This window comes from Echiichthys vipera (assembly GCF_963691815.1).
Source record: "Echiichthys vipera genome assembly, chromosome: 13".
Classification (NCBI taxonomy): Eukaryota; Metazoa; Chordata; class Actinopteri; order Perciformes; family Trachinidae; genus Echiichthys; species Echiichthys vipera.
In genome coordinates, this window is record NC_139838.1 from 760681 (window position 1) to 783324 (window position 22644).

Genomic DNA, 22644 nt, shown 5'->3' on the forward strand with positions numbered 1-22644 from the left:
CATTTCCCTTAACAACAGAGGGGAGACACGGCTTAAATCTTCTCCTCTCCATAAGCCTGTTCCGTCTCGACCCTCCTCTATTGCCCCAACGTTGCTTCCCACCTCTGCATCCCTGGTGTGTTTTCCTCCAGAGTTAGGGTGGAATCTCAGCTGGTGTGGTTGCTATGTCAGCCGGCATTAGCGCGATCAGCTGTTCTCCGGAGTAAACAAAGAAAGCGTGTCCCGGTGAAAGAGGCATTGATAAAAACGGCACGAAAAGAAACACTAAAAACATTCAAAGGTAACCTCATGTAGAGGGCAGAACTTCACAGAATTTAGGGTGAAGAAACGAAACGGACAAAGGGAGAATAGAAGTTAAGAAAGTTTTAAAAAAGCGAACTCAAAGACCGGAGCAGTACCTGGCAGCATTAAACTTTTGCGCATGCGCACAGCTTTTACTACTAGCTTCTACTACTACTTCATGGTTTCAAACTTCAAAAATCACTTCTAATTCATTTGATAAATCCTTGTTCTTGTTTCTGATTTTCTTTCTCCCTTTTTTATTTTCTATTTGGCCCAATAGTACCAATTGAGCATTGTTTCCACAGCCTACCTGAGTATTGTTACTGACCATGTCCATCCCTTCATGACCACAGTGTACCCATCTTCTGATGGCTACTTCCAGCAGGATAACGCACCATGTCATAAAGCGCGAAACATCTCAGACTGGTTTCTTGAACATGACAATGAGTTCACTGTACTCAAGTGGCCTCTACAGTCACCAGATCTAAATCCAATAGAGCACCTTTGGGATGTGGTGGAACAGGAGATTCGCATTGGACCAAACTCTATGAGGAATGTTTCCAGTACCTTATTAAATTTATGCCACGAAAGATTAAAGCAGTTCTAAAGGCAAAAGGGGGTCCAACCCGTACTAGCAAGGTGTACCCAATAAAGTGGCTGGTGAGGGTATGTCTGTGGGTATAACAAAGATGTATCTTTTTTAAACTTCAGTGTTTCTTGGAACTGAATAATCATGATCCCATTTGAAGTTTATAGCGTGATGGGGCTGACATTTACGTGATTAAGACATCTATTAGGCTATACTTGTATGTCTTTATGTAGGTCACATTAGAGCCACCCAGTCCCTTTGATCTGCAGAAATACCTTTTTATTTGACTGAAATTTTTGAGTACTAGAAACTAGGAATTCTTTAACCACGGCAGGTGCCTGACAACAACAACAATAACAATACTACAGCTGGACCAGAAGCTTGTTATTAAACACAGTTTAACGAGATTGATAAGTAGGGATGTAAGGATACACTGACTCAACTCATGATTGGATTCGATTCACGATACTGAGTTCACAATACAATGTTTTTAACAAAAATTGATAAAATCTACAAAATATATAGGCTATTCTCTTCTCTTTTCTTTTTAAAATGAATGAATGACTATTTCTGAGTTATGAACTGCAAAACAGTGCACATTTCCCTTTCCCCTTAAAAAAGTAAACTGAACATATATATATATATATATATATATATATATATATATATAATTTTTTTTTTTTTTTTTTTTTTTAATAATAATTGAATTAAAAAACAAAGAAACTAAGGCTTGGCCTGTGTTCTCCCGTACACATGATTAAAACCATTCTGTTAGCAGATGCGCTGTTTACAGAAACAAACCAACGTCAGGAAATATAAAACATTTACTAAAACTTAACAGTTTAATTGCTAATTTCTTCTCTGCTCCAACCATCACCAGCTATAGCTGTCTGCTCTGATTTCACACACTCAAATGAGCCTCCGTAGCATACTGAGCTATTCTTGAAATGATTTCCGTAAAACAGGAAATCAGTGGATGAAGATTCACAACTTATTTTACTTCCAAAAGACAAAACTGAGTTAGAACCTCTGTTAAAACAGGCTGTAGCGACCTGCTGCGCTCGCTGCAGTCTTTGCACCGATGTCAACAAAGTCAAAAGTAGATAGCGCGATGCTATTCATTTTTCGTCTCAATCAATGTGTTTCGTCACACATTTGAATCGATTTTTAACTGTCTCAAGATGCATCGTTACATCTCTAGCTCTATACTTGCACAAATTCAGGGATTTTGTGGGATTAAAGTCAGGTGTATGATCAACCAATTATAACAAACAGGTGCAGCTGTGTAGGAGGCTTAAAACTGGGTGAGAAACAGCCAAACTCAAGGTGAGGTTGTGGAAGACAGTTTCATGTAACAGGTTATACACCATGGCAGCACTGAGCACACCAATAAGACACAAGGTAGTGGCATCAGTAAGGTCTCTCCAAACAAAGATTTCAAAGCAGACTGGGCTTTCAAGATGTGCTGTTTAAGCTCTTTTGAAGAAGAACAAAGATATGGGCAACATTGAGGATCGTAGACGCAGAGATCGGCCAAAGAAACTAAGTTCAGCAGATGAAAAATACATCAAGCTTATTTCCCTTCAATATTGGAAGTTATCCAGTGTCATCAGCTCAGAACTGGCAGAAATCAGTGGGACCCAGGTACACCCATCTACTGTCCCGAGGAGTCTTGCCAGAAGTGGTCTTCATGGTATAGTTGCAGCCAAAAGTCAAACCTCAGACGTGGCAACAAGGCCAAGAGACTCAACTATGCACAAAACATAGGAACTGGGGTACAGAAAAATGGCAGCAGGGTTTCTGGACTGATTAGTCAAAATTTAAAATATTTGGCTGTAGCAGAAGGTAGTTTGTTCCCTGAAGGGAAGGAGAACTGTACAATAATGAGTTTCTGCAGGAAACAGTGAAGCATGGTGGAGGTTCCTTGCAAGTTTGGGGCTGCATTTCTGCAAATGGAGCTGGAGATTTGGTCAGGATTAATGGTGTCCTCAATGCGGAGAAATACAGGCAGATACATCATGCAATACCATCAGGGAAGCGTGCGTTTGGCCCCAAATTTATTCTGCAGCAGGACAACGAGCCCAAACATACAGCAAATGTCATCAAGAACTATCTTCAGCATGAAGAACAAGAAGTCCTGGAAGTGATGGTATGGCCCCACAGAACCTTGATCTCAACATCATCAAGTTCTCCAAGATGTTTGGAACAACCTACCAGCCGAGTTCCTTCCTGCTGAGAGGATCTAATTAGGCAATCCTGCAGGCACTCTCCTGGTGATGCTGGTGAGCAGCTGATCTAATACAGTAGCGGCTGCTGGTCTTTCCATGACAGGAAGCTGATTTTTCCAGGCCTACATAAATGTGTTTGTTTATTTATACGTAAATTCTACCCTTCGTTCCTTGTCAAGAAAATGATCTGTGACCTTGTCGTACCAACTAGGCATCTTTTCGACTTGACCATTATCCTCTCAATGACCAGCAGAGCTAGGCTGCTTGAACAGCCATGGCCCAGCAAAACACAAAAACTATAAACCCATAAATAACTACAGGCCTGTATAATTTATACAAATCCATTAATCATTTTCCAATAAACTTAGACATTGTTCTTAGGGATGCAAATTATTGAGTAATTCATTAATCGATAGTTGTTTCATCTTATCAATCGATGATCAATTAATTGGCGGCAATATTTCTAAGAAGCTGAATTTCCCTCTGAATAGGTTAACTGTATAGACCTTTTGAATGGAAATCCATTACTAGGCAACAGCCTTGGTCCTTGTTAACTTCCTGTCAGCTGATGTCGTTCACATTCACTGCAACATGAATTCAAACTTGGACACATTTAGAATGTTTATGTAATATAAAAAATGCAAATCATATTCCTTAATCACTTGAGGGCAGGGAATAACATTTTGGTAGCATATCAAACATATTCTGACTGGAAAATATCAAAATATTACAAGCTACTTAACATGAAATAAATTATCTCATCTGCGGCATTGGAAAAATTAATTGCAGCAGCATCTCCAAAGCAATTTCAGTCAAAAGCAACTGGACTTGGTTATTTGTCTAGGAAGATGTTTCACCTCTGGTTTGTCGTCAATAGCAGCAGCATAAAAAAATCATTCCTGAATAGAAGAATACAATACTATGCCGTATGCCTCACTGACATGCTCTCTGTAAGTAGGACTTCTTTTAACATTTATTAGCAGCATGCCTGTAGTAACCATGTTACATACCAGCTTGGTAATGCCCTCTGCTTTCCTGGAGTCACATACCCTTTGTCCCAATGCTGTGGTTATTGTAGGCTGAGAACCACTCACTGCTTGTAGCACAGCTGTACTTTAAAATACTTCCACATATTGTACATTTTCGGTCTTTGTAGTCATCAACCAACTTAAAGAATTGCCGCTTATCAATTAATCGATCATCGATAGATAAGATGAAACAACTATCGATTAATAATTACTCGATAATTTGCATCCCTACTTGTTGTTAAGGAAAACACTGAAAATAGAAGTACTGCCTCCCCTGAAGACTGCAGTAACATCGATTGCATAGTGGCTTCTAGTGATTGATGATAACACCACGGTCATCTGCCTCATACGCAAAGTACTTCCTTACACGACTCTTGGTGCCTTTGTTATCAATGAGTCAGAGCTGTAGTTCACTTCCACATTACGCCTGTGAGTTCCACTTCTTCATGACCTTCTACTTCTGAATGCAAGTATGACTGAAACACTCGCTACTGCCCCCATTAGTTCTGAAAGAGTCAGCACCGAAACTTCCAGTGCCTCTGTGCTTGTGGTGCCTCAGAAAAAATAGACATCATCTGTGTTTTTTTATTTTAGAATCGAAAAGTATCGCATGTATCAGTTCTCTATTCCTATTCCTCAGTCATGACCCAGCTTTCATGACTGTAGGTGAGGGAGGGTAGAAACAGTAGATCGAGAGCTTTGCCTTCCGGCTCAGTTCTCTTTTTGTCACAACGGTGCGGTAAAGCGACTGCAATACCGCTCCCGCTGCCCGATTTACCAGAAAAACTCAAGCTATATCATTCCCTCACTCGTGAACAAGATCCCGAGGTACTTGAATTCCTTCACTGAGGGTAAGGATTCCCTGCACAGAGTAGGCAATCCACCAATCTCCTACTGAGAGCCATGGCTTTAGAGGTGCTGATTTTAATCAGACAACTTAATGGTTAGGTTGGTATTGAAAGATCAATCCCCACATGGATAAATTAATTAGTGTTAAAAGTTGTTAAAAATGACCAGACAGAAGGAACACAATTATACAAGCAATAATTGGAGCCAGAAATGCAAATTCAGTTTAAATCAGTGTATTGCACAATGAGCCACACTCTGCATCAGAAAATGTCTTTAAAATAATTGTCCAAAAGGTCCAAATAATGTTCTCCGACAGAAACAGTCCAAAGTTAAATCAAAAATCACTTTATGGTTTCAAGCACAACAAAATAGAGAAAGAATTTCAGTTTGTTTAATTCTGTTTTAGTTGTTTTTTGTAGGAGTGAATCATCTTCTCAAACTAAATAATAAAGAATCTCTGATAAGTTTCAGTTTTATTAACCATTGACAATAAAACACATGACACTCCCGGTCGTTGCACTGGGTAGCCCTGTGTATCAAAAGCATGACTGCATCACAAACTGTGTATGAACTCACATTATACTACGTGGTCCGGTTTAGGCAAAAAAACGACTTGGTTATGGTTAGTTTATTTGTCCCATCCACCACCCCAACCTGCCTCCTTAGGCAAAGTTTGGCACTCTTCATCCTGGAGCACTTGCTCTGAGCGTCTCTAGACAGGTTTACAGTTGAAAACCTGGTGAGTCTGTATTTGACCCCTTGGGGATGAGAACGGGCTGCAGCTCCTAGAGTCTGCGGTGCTTCTCACTTCCAACTGCCTGACAATGACAAACTAACTCCCGAGTCAGCTTCAAAGTGTCCAGATCGAGTTGCGAGAAACTAGCGTTTAACAATGAGCATGCATTTCAGATATTGGAAAAGTTGACAGGAAGTTTTGTTTTTCTTGTTTTTCCTTGTAGTGATGCAGACCATGACAGACGAACTCCGTCTCCAGACATTATCATCCTGTCAGACAATGAGGCGTCCAGTCCCAGAACAACACCTCACCCTGAGGAGCGCCTGCACCAGGCCAACCTGGACATGTTTAAGGTAAAACTTTAAGGAATACACTCAATGGATTGTGCAGCTGTTTTCAACCTGAATAACATGTCAGGTTCAGGAGCTGTCAAAATATAGCCTTAATCATCCTAAAACATAGTAAAAAATTTAAACAAATTGTCGGACTAACTAACTAACTAACTGAAGATCAGGCATGTTAAGAGAAACAAAACAGCTCATCACAAATAACTGAAGAACTGTATTATTTGAACATGAGAAAAAAAGAGACATAAAAAAAATCCTGTTTTTAACCTTGTTAATGTGTTTATATATATATATATATATGTATATGTATATATATATATATGTATATATATATGTATATATATGTGTGTATATATATATATATAAATGTATATATATATGCTACAAGAAGTGTTGTACGGTAAATTGATACTAGAAAGGTACTGCGGTACCCTGCCGTTAAAAAACAATACTATTTCACATTTTTTTAGTATCAGTACTTTATGAACTTTCTCTATGCTTCATCACTGCCTGCAGCCAGAGCGGGCGTGGTTTCATGGTGACAGACAGAGACAAACATGACTGAATATGGCATGTGTGCTCTTGCCGACCATCCTAGGATTGTTTATAAGCAGACACAGGGAGCGAAAACATAACTGACAGTGTCAAGCCCACAGACATCACACAGCCCGTCTGTTAACGCTTTAAATCGATACAGACCAAGGGAGGCAACATCACCAACTTGGTGAAACATCGAGCTGACAGACATGAGGACTTGTTCAAAGAATTCAGAGAGCTGCAGGTTAGAGATAGATAACATAAATATCCCCGGATGTAACGTTAAGTCAAGCAAGTGTTTATTTAGTGACAAGTGAACTTTTTTCACTATCCTAGCTGATCGAGGCAGTCAGGGGTAAAGCTAACTGTTTAACTGTCCAATGGTTCACACATCTCTGCATGCAAACAGTTCACACTGATGACATTAACTTTACCAGAACAAGCACTGGTTTTCACAAGTATGATCAACAACACCAGCTATAAATTATCTATTTTAAGTCAATCAGTACTGGTAATATAATCAGAGCATGTACATTTTCTGTCAATAATTTATAATATATATTGTTATTTATATTAGAAGAGCACCAACCTCCATCAGGTCTGGGTCATTTGTGTTGTACTTTTACATGTTCAGCTACAAAGCCCAGCAACTTTTACAAAAATATATTTCTATTTTTATGTGTTTTAATTAATAAAACGAAATAAATAATTTGAAGTTCTACATTCTGTCATCTAATATTTTATTCCTTTACTTTGATGATATTTTATTTTTCCACATATGTGTGGTTTCAGTATAGGTATAGAGATATTTTAAGCAGGTATCGTACTACATAATTTTGATACCATGATTACACTAGCTACAACACATCTGTGAAATGAGCAGTCAACACTGGCTGAGCAATTTTGCTTTGAGACTGCAGTGTACCAATGACAATCGCTAAATTCTGGATTCAGACAGCCGGAGTTTCATACATCACATACCTAAGGAACCAATTCTGTCAGTTTGTGGCTTGGGCGTTCTAGCGGGCGGGGTATGAGGCCAGATTCAGAATTTCGCACTGTTTTTTTTTTATTTGTGGGACAGTGATGTTAAACAAAAATAAAAATCATACCTTTAAATGTGTCTGGAGGAGAACTTTAAGTAAACATTTTGAACTCCTTTATTTAAAGATGTTTTTCAGGTAGGCTATAGAGCTCATGTGTTACTGTGATTTCTCTGTGTCTCCAGGGGAAGACAGGAGAAGAGAGGCAGCAGATGATCAAAGCTCTGAGAGAGGAGCTGCGTTTGGAGGAGGCTCGCCTGGTGCTGCTCAAGAAACTCCGACAGAGTCAGATGCAGAAAGAGAATGTGGTGCAGAAGGTCAGTGATGATGATACCACCACACTTTTCCACTGCTGGACACTGTCCACTACTCAGTGTTATAATGTAGGGCCCAACCGACACTCGCCCGTAAAGTATACCCCTTAACCCTCGCAGCCCCCACAAGGCAGGGGGGCGCCAAAAGTGCCCCGCCCGACGACACGCAGTCTATGTTCCACACAGAGAGCCGTGTAGAAGCGTTGAGACGACCGTCACTCACTCGTCTCACAGAACAGATACATTTCCATTTTATAGATATATTGACCCACACCTGTGTTTTCTGTTTTTCACTGTATATGTGTTTTGAACATATTAACTATATCTACATTGATCAGCTCAGTCTGTGTGTGTCTGTCACACACTCCGTCATGCTGCCTGCTGCTCTGCAGGTATGTACGGTAATTGCGACAACTTTTCACCTCAACGATAAATATCAAGTTTTTATACTACACCTGTACTGCTTTCTAAAACAAATATCTTCATGAAAGAATATTTAACATGATTATCTATTATACATACAATATATTACACTGTCGACCAATCCCAGAAATGAACTCTAAAAAAAAGAAATTAATTCAAATTAGGCTTCATAGCACTTTGTGGTCAGTATCAGTGAACTGCTGACCAGTACTTCCTAGTAGTCCAACAGAATGAGAGCAAAGGGTCCATCATTGGTTAATCCCTCTTCCTCCTTTAGCTCATGTCAAGTGAATTCTGTGCCAATATTGATCCTCATCCATACTCAGATTCTATCACCATCCCTTTTTCTTTTCTCCTCCTACAAAACTTTTACTTTCTACAGTTTAGTTTTATTATTGACCATCAACACAGTATACACACAGCAGCTAACATATAGTCTACCCACGCTGTACAGTGCCACGTGTGTAGACTGTACGCTTGCTAATGTTTTTGACATAAATTAGCAAGCATTGGCAACATAAAAGATAGTTTGCAAGCTAACTAATGTAAAAACAGACTTTAATAAAAAGGTTAATAAAATATGATATATAACCAAAGCAATACTGCTTACATGTGGCTGTGGTGGGACATTTTGGTGTTGCTATTCAAATTACATCATCCAGTTATGCAGGCCAGGACTGCTAGACAAGAGGGGACGTTAAACTAACATCCCACAACAGCTGATGTCTCGAGATACATGGAGATAGGGCAGAGTGGAAGTGTCGGCGACATGAGTGTGTCTGACTGAAGAAAAAAAGTATTCTACACTGTCCTGTTCAGTGAATGGAGTTTCTGTATCTTTTATTTCTTATTCTACCCAAGTATATACCTACAACCCTCGATTACAATTGTAAATGATCAAAAATAATAATCCAGCTTTAGTCGATCAACTCCACTCTGTTCTGTTGATGTTTCTGAATGCTTCCGGGATGTACGCTATAAATATTTGCAATCTAATTGGAGACGAAACAGCCAATCTGAATTGAGCAAGTCTCTGATTGGTTGATATTGTGGCACATTTGTGACGGTGTGCCAAGTCGAGCGAGTGTAAAGGCAAAGTTGAGCGCGCACAGCAGGAGGAGATTGAGAGCGCGCATGCAGCGGTCTGCAGCGCAGCGAGCAAGAGTTTTGAGAGAGCATATGAGTGAAACTGAGTGAAAGGGCTTATTATTGCACATTAAAATGAATAAGAGCAAATACATTTATTGAGCACAGAATTTTTTTTTGTGATGTATGCCTTAAAGCAGTCGATTTCTTTTTTGTAGTTTTTTTGTGCACAGGTGTCACTCTGAAATCTGAAGTTGCATTTTGCTATTGAAAGCGATACAGACTCCTCCAGGATACGAAAGATATGTCATCAAACTTATTGCATGTGGATGTACCATCACAAGGGTCTACTATATAATATTATGAAGGGTGAAAAACTACATGATTTTTCTTTAAATAAAGAATAAATGAAAATAAAATAAATAGCTATATGACACAATTTCTCAATCACCCAATGCATTATTTTACGCATTATGGCCGTCATTTATCAAACGAACGTTACGGCAGAAAAACGTGCGTACGACCATTTCCTGGCAAATGTCGGCATTTATCAATTTGGACGTGAGCGGGAGCTACAATCAAATCTCACATCTGGTCTGAGATCGTGTATGCACATTTGAGCCTGTGGATTTGCGGTGCAGCACAGCAAAATCTGGCTGAAAATAATTAACAATTCTTTTATATTTCAAAACAGCTCGGCAACCCCAACATTGAATTAATGAATGAATGAACTTTCGCTCTGCAGCAAGACGCACTGCAGAGCCAAAGTCATCTCCTCGGTAGGTGGCTACCCTCGCTAAATTGCATTAAATCAAACAAGGTATCAGATGATTAACATCTTGGTATGGTTCTTCTAGGTGACAAAGGTATCCTCTTACGGAATACCTAATATCCCCGCTGGCAAACCCCGCTACAGAGCAAGAGCGCCGATGTTGTGCCGTTTTTAGCACCCCTGCCGTGAAATGCACCCCCTGGCATTATAGGTGATATTCTGGATCAGAAGGCTGTTGTTTCCACCTAAAGGAGTAGTTTATATACAGGTAACCCACAACGGTCAGAACATTGGTTACTTACAGTCTTTAAACTATTTTAAAGAGTTTAAAGTCACAAACTTGGATAATAGCGAACACAAAATAACACCTTTTTGTATGTTCTGTGGAAATATACTGCAGCCATAATTACAAAATGAATTAAATGGATCTTTTGAGCAAGTTGAATGTAATTGACTTAGCGTTTCCTAAATATAATCCCAGTTTTTCTTGCAATTAATAGGTTCAAAAGTGTGTGCTTTTAATGTGGTTACCTGTATATAAACTACTCCTATGGGTCGAAACAACAGCCTTCTGATCCAGAATATCACCTATAATGCGAGGGGGTGCATTTCACGGCAGGGGTGCTGAATACGGCACAACTGTCCAACAGTGCGCACAGGCGCACTCGGGTCACAGTGGAGCGCTGCTTCGGGTTGACTGCCTCCGTTATTCTTTTCCATACAGCGTTTTGATGGGCCCCTTTTATTCCACTCTTAAGACTGCCAAAAAGCACATCTTTAATTTGCTCCATCTCGGATGTCAGGATGCCGATCTCTGTGTTGGAAAAGTTTCTTTTCCAACAAGTGTTTCGTCTCTCCGTGTTTGACCTCAGTGGGCGAGGCCTCCGAACCAGGAATATTTAAGGGCGTAACATGTTAATGACGATCGAATTCAGCCACCACATTTATCAAGGCCCGCTCATTCGTACGCTCAGATTGGTCAGATACGAATGTTTCATAAATCACACGTGGGTCCTTTCCTACGACCAATTCTGCGCTCAGATCTGCGCCCGTTTTCACACAAGATTGATAAATGAGGCCCATTATGTTTTTAAACAAGGCTTTCATATCATAACATATTGGAAGACATATACGCGGATACCAATAGATACCGCCATGTACCAACTGATATATCGGTCTGGCTCTAGTGGAATGTAATAAAATACATTTTTCCCAGTACTGTACTTTAGTACAATTGTGTGTTTCAAATGTAGTTGATGCAGGTGAAACAAATACATTTGTTAGAAGATATTTACTATTATTATACATACAATGTATAATAATTATAGAAATGAATACAGAAATTAAAAAATAAATACAAATAAAATAACTAAATAAAGATTTAGTACTAAATCAAGGTCGTACTTTATGTTCAGTATCAGTCACTTGCTGACCACACTGTTGGACAAATTGCATTTTCTGCATGATATGTTGTGTAATCGGTGCATATCAGAAAACATACACTGGAGATCAAAATTAGAGAACAAGTTATTAATTCTTGATTTATTCTGAAATATTGTTTATTGTTCAGAATTAGAAAGAGTATCTTCTGTGGCTCCAGCACTGCTGCTGTGTATTGTTGGACACACCCTATTTATCTGCAGCTCTCCTGGTTACTTTGCAAGATGGCAGCTGTTCTAAGGAGACTGTAACCCTGAGTCAGCAGGTTGTCCAGATGAAGGCCAAAGGGATGACCCTATCAGCCATCAGAGAGAGGTTGGGCGTTCACAGTCTGTGATTTCAAGAAGATTAAAACTTTACAAGAACACAGAGTCATTTAAGTCCCTCAAAAAGGCCGGTCGTCCACGTGCACAAGAGGACATGATTATGAGAAGACTCTCAATGGGGAATTTGTTTGCCTTTGCTGAGGAGCAGGTTGTGAGGACAGAGGAGAACTGGTCCAAAGTGACTTCAGTGATCAGAGTACGTTTAGTTTATTTGGGTCTGATGGAAACATTATGTTGGGCGTAGGACTGGGGAAAGACAGAACCCAAAGTGTGTAAAGAAGTCAGTTAAATTTGGAGGAGGAAGTGTCATGGTTTGGGGGATGTTTTCTGCAGCAGGAGTTGGGCCTCTTGTACAGCTACATGGCAGGGTGAATGCAAATGTTTATGTGAACCTCCTTCAGCAACTAGGGTTTTTTTCACAAAATAAAGGTTTTTGTTGAAGTGCCTTGGTTATTTAAAATAACATGATAGTACAGCAGTGGTATAGACACAGCAGATATAGTATCAAATTCTGAACAAATAAAAAACAATATTTCAGAATAAATAAAGTATTAATACTTTGTTCTCTAATTTTGATCTCAAGTGTATGTATGTCTGTAATAGGCTGTTATATTGGTCTGGCTCTATTACAAATACACATGTACATACAATACACAAGTAATACAGAAATCATATTGCTCTGTTAATGCTGTGTTGATGGCTGCATGCAGGTCCCAGTGGTTCAGAACTCAGCAACCTCTGTGCAGCCTCCTCCCATCCACGGCTCTCCTGGCCTGGGGAAATTGCCTGTGAGGCAAGGCCTGCACAACCCTGAGCCCCAGAACCTCCGCACTGCACAGGTCGGCCTTTCTTTCTGTCTGTCTGTCTGTCTGTCTTTCTGTTTGTGTTTTATATATGTGAGTAACCATTTCACTTCTATAACTCCAGAGATTTTATTTAAAATTCTGCCCACTCATTGAGAACGTTTGGTCGGTGGGTGGGGCCTCTTTTGGCTCAACTTGGTCATAAACTTTATCATTTTACAGCTAAACTGTACACTAAAATATGTTTTGAAGGCACTTTGTGTAAGACATACAATACAGTAACATAATCTTGATTCAAATTTGATCAGTGCTGCCCAGTTTCACTTTTTGATTGATTGCTTGAGTTCACAGCAGCCATTGACACTGGTCAGACTACTGGGCTCTGATTGGTTGTTTTAGGTCTTTAAGACACCATAGAGAGCAGAAGATGTAGGCTAAGCAACCTGACTTTTCACACATCACCTGCCTCACTGTGCTGTCAGGATATAATGACAGTTTCATCAAATATGAAAGAAACATATTTTCCTTTGAAATTTCCCAACTTCAGCTTTAAGTGGTCTTGACTAGAACTCTGAAATTTTATTTGAAGGAAGCCTATAGAAAGAAATTGAACCTTCATTGTTGGAAAATAAACATTTGATCACAGAAAAAAAGAAATGGATGCCTTTTACAGAGGTGAATATGAACTCCAGCCTCTGTTTTTTCAAAGGTCTTGATATCCCGGGTTTCTAACAAATTCTGAGTGTGTCTGCTCTGCGAGTTCAGGGTAAAGGTACAGGTAAAATTGGGATTAAGACTTTGGTATTGACTGACATTGGAATTTGGGTTTAGATATGACAGTGGATGGGTTAGAATGCTATGAATTAGGGCTGATGCCTTTTGTCGACTGGTTGATTTGCTCTTGTCAAATTCTCATTAGTCGGATGAGAATTTGGTCAGACAACACTTTAATGAGGCCATAAGTCCATCAGCGTAAGCATTTTATACAAGCTGAAAATGCCAGGCAGTAGGCGCTATTCTAAAAACACCCAGCAGAGACCGCCAGAGCAATTTGGAGTTGTAGGGGGGTTTTTTTTCAGCTGAGATGCCTTTATCCCATGAGTGTGATATCACAATAATCCCGCTGCTGTGCTTTGATCCTCCAAGTAAAAATTATAGCAAAAGGTAGAGTACCTGCTCTGGTGACTCTCCTAATCCCCTTGATGACTTTTTTGTGTCAAAGCGTCTAGAGACTGTGATGTCGAAGCTTATATCACTCTGCATTTACTTCAGGTGTGATGAGGCATCCCCTGTCCCAAAGCACTCACATGGGGTCAGCAATGTTGGCAAATTAACGACTAGAACACTAGATTTAGCCACTTTTCACACCTTCCTAGCAAATTAATTTAGAAAAGGCGACTGGCTTCACTATTCAGACCATCAGGCAAAATGGAGGAAAAAAATGGTAATTCATTCCCATGTATGGCACTCAGAGTAAGCAAACTCCACAGCCACTGATGCCTGTCTCTCCTCCTATCTCCTCTTAAGCAGCAGCCCTGTGCAGGTAGTCAGTAGGGGTATCACAGAATATGTGGATCTGCTGATCAGACGACAACACAAAGGTGGCGTTTTGTTTTTATCCACTCTGGGATCCAGTTTCAGATTTGCTTTTAGTTTACTCATCAAACAGCTGCTGCCCTCTGCCCCCCTAACTGTGTTTATTATTTGTCTTAGCACTTCATCTGTGTACATGAAGGCAGGATTCCACCTTAAATATAGATGATCATTAAACCTGGTTTTTGATAGGGTATGTCAGCATAAATACTTCATATAGTATACTGTCTTTTGACCGTGCCATGACGTGTTAACTGCAGGTCAACGTTTATTTGTGAGTTATTGTGTATTGTGAGAATTTGGTAGAGCAGTCCATTGTGCCTCAGCTGTGTGTAATAAATCAGCACAAAAGAAAAATAAATGTTTGGACATTTTGCTGTGTGCAAGTGAACTTATTTCACCGTCCGAGCTGATCGAGGCTATCAGGGGTAAGGCTAACTATTTAACTGTAAAATGGTTCACACATCTCTGTATGCTTTACACACTGATGATATTAACTTTACCAGAACAAGCACTGGTGTTTACATGTATGATCAACAACACCAGTTATAAATTATCTATTTTAAGTCAATCAGTACTGGTAATATAATCAGAGCATGTACATTTTCTGTCAATAACTTATAATTCATAGTAGAAATGGTCTGATTAGAGCATAGACCAGGCCGTACTTTGTAGGGCTTGAACTTTATTAACATGAAGTTCAAATCCTTTTTAGGACGAAATAAATGATTCTCTTATTATATGAAATGTTAGGTAGCTATAAAGCTCAGCAGCTTTTACAAAGTTTAAATGTTTTAATGAATAAACAGAAATTAATTTATAATTTCAAAAGTTCCACGTTATGTCATCTAATATTAGATTCCATTACTTTTGCCGTGGTATCGTTTCAGTATCGGTATCAAGATATTTTAGACGGATATCATACCAAAGTGATAATTTTGGTATTGTGACAACTCTATTATTCAACAGTTGTATTAGGGCCACCTATCTCAAACTAATACAGGCCAATACAACAGCCCTGCAATGAATCCTCCCTTCATGAAGGTTATAATAAATTGCATTAGTGTATTGTTAAAAAGAGGTTATCTTGCATAGCTCATATTGAATTGTATTGCATCATACTGACAGGTTTCTTATATCCACATGATGTATATACATGATTGTAGACTAAATATTAGATAACAGTTTGAACAAAAGTTGTTCATTAGCGTGTAATGCATACTGTTAGTTTGAGCTCTGTGCACCTTGTTAACTGAACACTGGGTGTATTTAGGTACATTAAGTGAGCAGTACTCCTGTGGATATGGTTAGGGTTCAGTGGTATTTGATCAAATCTGCACATTGAATCCAAATTCTTGTTGTTCAATTCATGTTCTTTATTGAATCTATTAATGTCTAGTTTGTATGCTTTTTAAAATTTAACAAGTAAATCTAGTGATAAATAAGTCAAAGTAAACATGTGTGGGATCAGAATCAGAATCAGAATCAGAATCAGGTTTATTGCTAAGTATGTTGGACATACAGAGAATTTGACTCCGGCTTATGCTTTGCTCACAGTTTCCAAACATTTAACAGGACAAACCTAAACATAACAATAACAATAACATTTACATAACAATAACAGAACAATAACAGAACAACACAGAACAATAATTTAAGATAAAAAATAGAGGTAAAATGACTGCTAAGATGACTGCTCATTAAATAACAATTGGTACTGCCGGACCAAATAACATAAACAGCATATTGCTTGTTAAGTGAATATATAATCTCATTTCCAATATTATCGTAAAATCCTGTTTCCAAAAAAGTTGGGACGTTGTGTAAAATATAAATAAAGAGAGAATCAATGATGTAATTGAAAATTGCACAAAGACAACATTTTAAAACAGAAAAACTCCGTACTAAGCACTAACTAAGTACTCCCTTTATTCACCTGTTGGTATGTGTATCAGGCAGCTGATATCGGCAAATCATTAAGCATTACATTCTGTATTTCTACAGTGAATAAAATATACTCAAAGATAATGCTGATTTTCACAACATTAAATTATTCACATATTCACAGTGGTACAAGAAGTACTCAGATCTTTTATTTAAGTAAAAGTAGTAATACAACACTGTAATAAAAGTCCTGCATGCAAAATGTTACTTCAAAAGTACAAACTTATTAGCATGAAAATTAACTTAAAGTACAAAAAGTAAAAGTACTCAATATACAGAATGGCTCATTTAATAATATTAAATAATTGGATAATAATTGATAGATTAATGTAACTATGAAGTTGCAGCTGATAAAAGGTGGGGCAAATAATTGTAATTACTGTATATACTGCTGTGTAGCTCAATATAAAACAATATATGATATATATAAAAAAAAAAATTATAATTGAAATATTTTCTATTGAGAATCAGAATCTGTAAAGTAACCACTTTATCCAGGCCTGCTGCTTTCCTGGGCTGGAGCTTCTTCAGCTGTCCTCTGATCTAGTCTGTGGTGATGTGAGGCGGGGATTGTGTTGAGGTGGAGGAGGAGGGGGGTGTTGTGGTGACGGGCGGGGGGGGGGGGGGGTGTTGTGGTGTAGAGAGAAGAAGGGAGAGATGGCTGCGGTGAGGGAGGGTGGGGGTGGGAGGGACAAGGGCTGGTTAAACCTGTTGAAGAAGTCATTCAGCTCTGGTCATTGTGTTGTGACCTGTGATGGTCCTCACACCTTCTCAGACCTCCCTCATGTTGTTCTCCCTTAGCTTCTGCGCTTTCTTTCTCCTGTAGCTGTGCTTAGCTTCCCTCACACAGTATTTCACCTCCTGCTGTGCTGCCTTCATGGCCTCCCTGCTCCTGTAGGCATCCTTCTTCTTGTTGAGGACAGCCTTAACTTCCTGCATTACCCACGGCTTTCATATAAGGGTAAAAGCAGACAGTCTTGACAGGGGAGACCACGTCTGCACAGAAGTTCAGGTACTCCGTCAGAGAATGTGTCATCCCCTCTATGTCCTCTCTCTCTTTCTCCAACCGGTCATTATGGATGTCCGTCATCAATAGAGCTAGGTCTGTTCGACGTTCCTGCCTTTTCAAAGGAATTTTTTTTGTCTCCACTCTGTGCCCAAAATTGCTGTATAAATACTTTATATAAATATTATGATTATTGTTAATATTAAATTAAGACTTGTTGCTGCTCCTGGGGAATTGCTGGGTCTCTGTATTAACTCTGTATTTAAACTATGATTTGGCACTGAAAAGAAAATTGAATCGAAATGTGAGAACTTCCACCAGTGGATATCTTTTAGCATTTCACTGTTACAGTCTCTTTTTTTTTGCCACCGTCACAGCTTTTTGAAACGTGTTGCTGGCATCAAATTACACAGCGTACAAACATTTGGAAACAGGCTGTTATATGCACAGCTTAATATGGGCTTATTTCTACAGCTGATTTCTACCATGGTATTTAGCCTTGTATATTTATCAAGTGTTTAACATGTGTCAGTACTCTACAACCCTCTGCAAATTGCCATTCAGGGACAAATACAATAATCTGGAATTGAATTGAAATTAGATTGCAGGTTTAACTTGAAATGTTCTGTCCAATTGAATGTTCCCTTTACTTTGAGCCTTCTCCTTTCATAAAACTCCTCTCTGTTTTTTTCCTTTCTGTAGGGTCATACAGTCATCAGGTCAGCAGCCAATGCTAGCCTGCCCCCCATGCTGATGTCCCAGCGAGTGATAGCCCCCAACCCTGCGCAGCTGCAGGCCCAGAGGGTCTCTTCTAAGCCTGGGATGTCTCGCTCCAGCAGCATGGCCAATACTGTCAGCTACCAGCAGGTATGGATTCCTACCAAGTCTGTCTAACTGCTCAAAGCTCTGCACTACACCAATTTCTGTAAGCCTACATGCATCCTAAGCCCCTCAAAAGTGTGATGGCGCAGTAGAAAAATAATAATAATAATTTCTTCAAAAACAGGTGTCCTCGCACTTTCATTGCCATGGACCGTTTCAGCCCCTAGCACTTTCGCGCTTGGGCCCTGAGATGGAGGCCAAATAAATGGCAAACTTCATCAATGGAGCAGGAGCACTTAAAAATGAATTGTGATTAAAATCTGATGTATAAATACTAAGACATACAATAGCTTAGGACTTCGAAGGGCATTTTAACTAACTTTACTTTGATAAGGCCGCAATTAAAAAAAAAGAAAGATTTCAGGTTTATAATTGTGACAAAAGAATTCAAACCTAAGTAATTGGACTTTATTTTACTAAGCAATAGAGAATGTGTGTGTCCTTGCAGGCCAGCCAGCAGGTGACAGCTTCCCAGCGCTCAGGCTCTAGTGCCATGTACATGAACCTGGCCCACATGCAGGCAGCGGCAGGGGCCGGTGGGGTGGCGGGCGGCCTGGGCGGAGCTTCGGCCGTCAGCCCATCCACCATGTCCAGCTCAGCTGGCGGAGGGGTGAGCTCCATGGCTGACCAGGCCAGCAGCCAGGCAGCGGCCAAGTTGGCCCTAAGGAAGCAACTGGAGAAAACCCTGCTGGAGATCCCTCCACCCAAACCCCCCGCCCCACTCCTCCACTTCCTGCCCTCTGCCGCCAACAGCGAGTTTATCTACATGGTAGGCCTGGAGGAAGTGGTGCAGAGTGTGCTGGACAGTCAGGGTAAGCAAATATCAGATTATTCTCTTATAGCCTGAACTTAAAACCTGTGAGATCAAACCAATGGATAACCAAAATGCTTCTCTGCAGGTAAGCTCAGAGGGACGCTGGGCCGCATGGAGCCTTTCTTCTGCGCCCAATGCAGAACCGACTTTACCCCCCACTGGAAGCAAGAAAAGAGCGGGCGAATTCTCTGTGAGCAGTGCATGACTTCCAATCAGAAGAAGGCTCTGAAGGCGGAGCATACCAACAGGCTGAAGAACGCCTTTGTGAAGGCCCTGCAGCAGGAGCAGGTAAGCACCACTGTCCCTTCCTTAGTTAAGTCTTTGACCGTGTTCTGTGTACATTTGGAGGCCAGAGAATTGTGAAAGTACATTTAAAGATGTCAGGACCACTAGAATACTACCTACCCACGACCACTTAACACAGTGCAATGACTTATGAGAAACACCTCTGACTTATGAGAAACACCTCTGAACTTTATGTATTTCAGTAAACACGATGCAGGCAGAAAGGCACCATGGTCACACAGCACAATGTACTAACGGAACTGTGTCACCACTCGGACGGATTTTGGCTAAATTCTATCAAACTGTCTGTTAAACCTACAAATATAAATGATGGTGTAATGTTTAAAGGTTAATGTAATGGAGTTAAACTAAAGTCTAACCTTTTATCTTTGTAACCAAATATAATTGATGGTGTAATGTTAAGAGTTAATGTAATGGAGTTAAACTAAAGTCTAACTTCTTATCTTTGTAACCAAATATAAATGATGGTGTAATGTTGAGAGTTAATTTAATGGAGTTAAACTAAAGTCTAACTTCTTATCTTTGTAACCAAGTATTGTTTTAATGGCCTGATTTATCTTTGTGTTAACCAGAGTGGTCAAAAGGACGCTAACACTGGTGAATTAGCCATGTGCTCCTCTCGGCCCCTAGTCAGACACCCGCCTCTCTGTAAACACTGGGAGCTGCTGGTCGTCCACATTAACATCAATGCTGTCAAAACATCAATGACCATTCTTCAGTCCTTCACTTTAAAATGACATGCTTTAATATCTCAAAAATAAACCGTAAAGTCTTCTTAATTTCCATTTTTAGGGTAATACAACTACTGAGTGTCGTCCAAACGTTCTTACTGCTTTCTCGCATCAAGGTCACATGACATGGAAATGTTCATATACAGATATGAAATTTCACTTGTTGATTCTTAGAAGTGTGTAATATATCGGTGGCAATCACCTAGTAAAAGCACTATGAAAAGACGGGAAACTGCGGCAGACCGGATCTGTCCGGATAGAGATAATACGGAACAGCGAACAGTGTCCGCTGGTGATACAGTTACATGCCCTCAAGTTTTTAGTGCTCACTGTGTTTCTCTGTCCCAGCCTTTTTAGAACTTTTTCTGTTATCCTGCTAAAACCTCCTAAAACATAGTTGACTTTTTACGACAACTGTTGGTTTCAAACAACTCTTAGTCACGAGGAGTAGATGAACAGATGTATGTGAATATACTAACCCATGTGCATTACAACTGTGCATTTCTCCATGTCAGGAGATTGAACAGAGGCTGCAGCAGCAGGCGGCCCTCTCACCCAGCTCAGCCCCTACTGGACCCAACGCTTCCAAGACTGACACCATGATCCGACATCATGCACTCCGTCAGGTACACTGCAGCATGCCATGTGACATAATGCCTTCCACCTGCCTTCACTTGTGTTATAGTATGAGGAAGTTTGGAATGATATTCAAAACCAGGCTTTGAATAAAAACTGTGAATGTCTCATGGGTTCTGCAATAAGTAGGGCTACCATTATTAGTTTCAGTTTCTTTGAAAAGGGACAGTGCAAATCAATAAATACACATGAAAATTAATTTAATCATCTGTAGTCCCTGTAGTCCTCAAGCAAGGACAAAATAACATGGCACAGAGTTTAGCGATTAGAAATGGGCACACAGTTTAGCAATTAGAAATGGGCACACAGTTCAAAAGCAGTAGAAGCAGTAATGACATATACATACAGTAAAGAACGACACTGTAAACAAACAGGACAGGTAGCAGCAGTAAAAAGAGTTTAGTGCTGATTTGTATGTATTAATCATCCTTTGTTTTAGTTGAATACTGAAAGATCTATTCTGTCAGTGTTTTGTTTCTCTCTGGATCCTCTGACGGACCAGGCTGACTGGCTAAAAGCCACTTTTTCACACCAGAATAGTTGTATCTCCTCTTATAGAGCATCTAGTGACACGGTTAGTAATGCTTCCACTGTCAATAAAGGCTACAAGTGGCAGTGGAGTTAACTCATGGATGACTTCCCATAACAGACACAAGTTTGCTGGAAGTGAAGGAAGTGTGTTGTTTTTATGTAGTGTTTTGAGTGCTTGATTGGCAAGATTGAACTATTACAGTTTGTTTTTTTACTTAAAGAAGATGTTTGTCAATTAACAGTCGAAGATATTTACTTTGACGCACAACCCGACACCAAACATTATGTTTCCCATTAGACCTAAATAAATTGAACTTTAGCAATGTTATGTCAAGGCTTGGGGAGTGTTTTCTGCAGCAGGAGTTGTCACACTGCAAAACAGGTTAAGCAGTTCTTTGAAGCTGAGAATATTGAAACAATGAAATGTCCAGCCCAGAGTCCAGATCTAAACCCCATCGAGAATCTCTGGAAAATCCTTGGCAACAAAGTAACAACAACAAAGTAATGTCTAAGAAACCCACTACAGTTACTGAACTGTGGAAGAGACTGAAGAGGAATTGACCAAGATCAAACCAGAGCAGTGTGAGAAACTAGTGATGTCCTGTGGGCACAGATGTGCTGAAGTCATTCAAAGCTTCCTCTTCATTTTGAATCCTATAGAAGAAAACATTTTTGAAATCTTCTCTTCTGACACAATGGTCACTGTTCTCTAATTTTGATCACTACTTTTTTCACAAAATGAAGGTTTTTGTTGAAGTGCCTTGGTTATTTAAAAAAACATGCTAGGACAGCAGTGGGATATTCTATCGAAATCTGAACAATAAAAAATAACAGTATTTCAGAATGAATCAAGTATTAACACTTTGTTCTCTAAGTTTGATCTCCACTGTATAGTTCTTGAATGATAAGAGACATGAATGTTTATTAGACTCAGTTAATTAGCTTTATCCGCGAGGTGGATGTCATTTTCGTAAGGATAAGCTTTAGTAGTGCTGTTGATTACATCATGTTATGAGCTGATAATAGCTGATATTCGGCCCAGCTGTTATTAGCCCGTTGCTAGCTGGCGATTTTTTACTTTGTCATATGGCACAGCCCTACATTTTGTCATATCGCACAACCCTACATTGGGAGCCTCACTTTAAATCCATTAAAGTGAATCCATTAATTTGTTTTTCAAATAATCTATTTAACGTCACTGCTCCTCACGAGTTACTAGAGCCCCACATTTAATCACAGGATGTTATTAGAGGGATTAATAGCTGAAGTAAACAATTCATGTCGTTAAACACAGAAATGTTTTAAGCTGCAACAAGCTATTTTGTGGTATTTGTACTAAATAACTGACTAAATGCAGTAATACAATGAATCTGCTACCCACCGCTGTGCACTGATTTG

The 22644-nt window shown here is 39.6% G+C and overlaps 1 protein-coding gene across 1 annotated transcript in view; it reads left to right on the forward strand.

Moving 5' to 3' along the window:
- gatad2b (GATA zinc finger domain containing 2B) overlaps nucleotides 1-22644 on the forward strand; it is a 117325-nt gene that overhangs the window by 90082 nt on the left and 4599 nt on the right. The window contains exons 3-9 of the mRNA XM_083925399.1: nucleotides 5936-6065; nucleotides 7825-7956; nucleotides 12711-12839; nucleotides 18049-18213; nucleotides 18677-19040; nucleotides 19128-19330; nucleotides 20595-20705. Coding sequence (XP_083781525.1) covers nucleotides 5936-6065; nucleotides 7825-7956; nucleotides 12711-12839; nucleotides 18049-18213; nucleotides 18677-19040; nucleotides 19128-19330; nucleotides 20595-20705 — 1234 coding nt within the window. The remainder of the gene's footprint in view (nucleotides 1-5935; nucleotides 6066-7824; nucleotides 7957-12710; nucleotides 12840-18048; nucleotides 18214-18676; nucleotides 19041-19127; nucleotides 19331-20594; nucleotides 20706-22644) is intronic.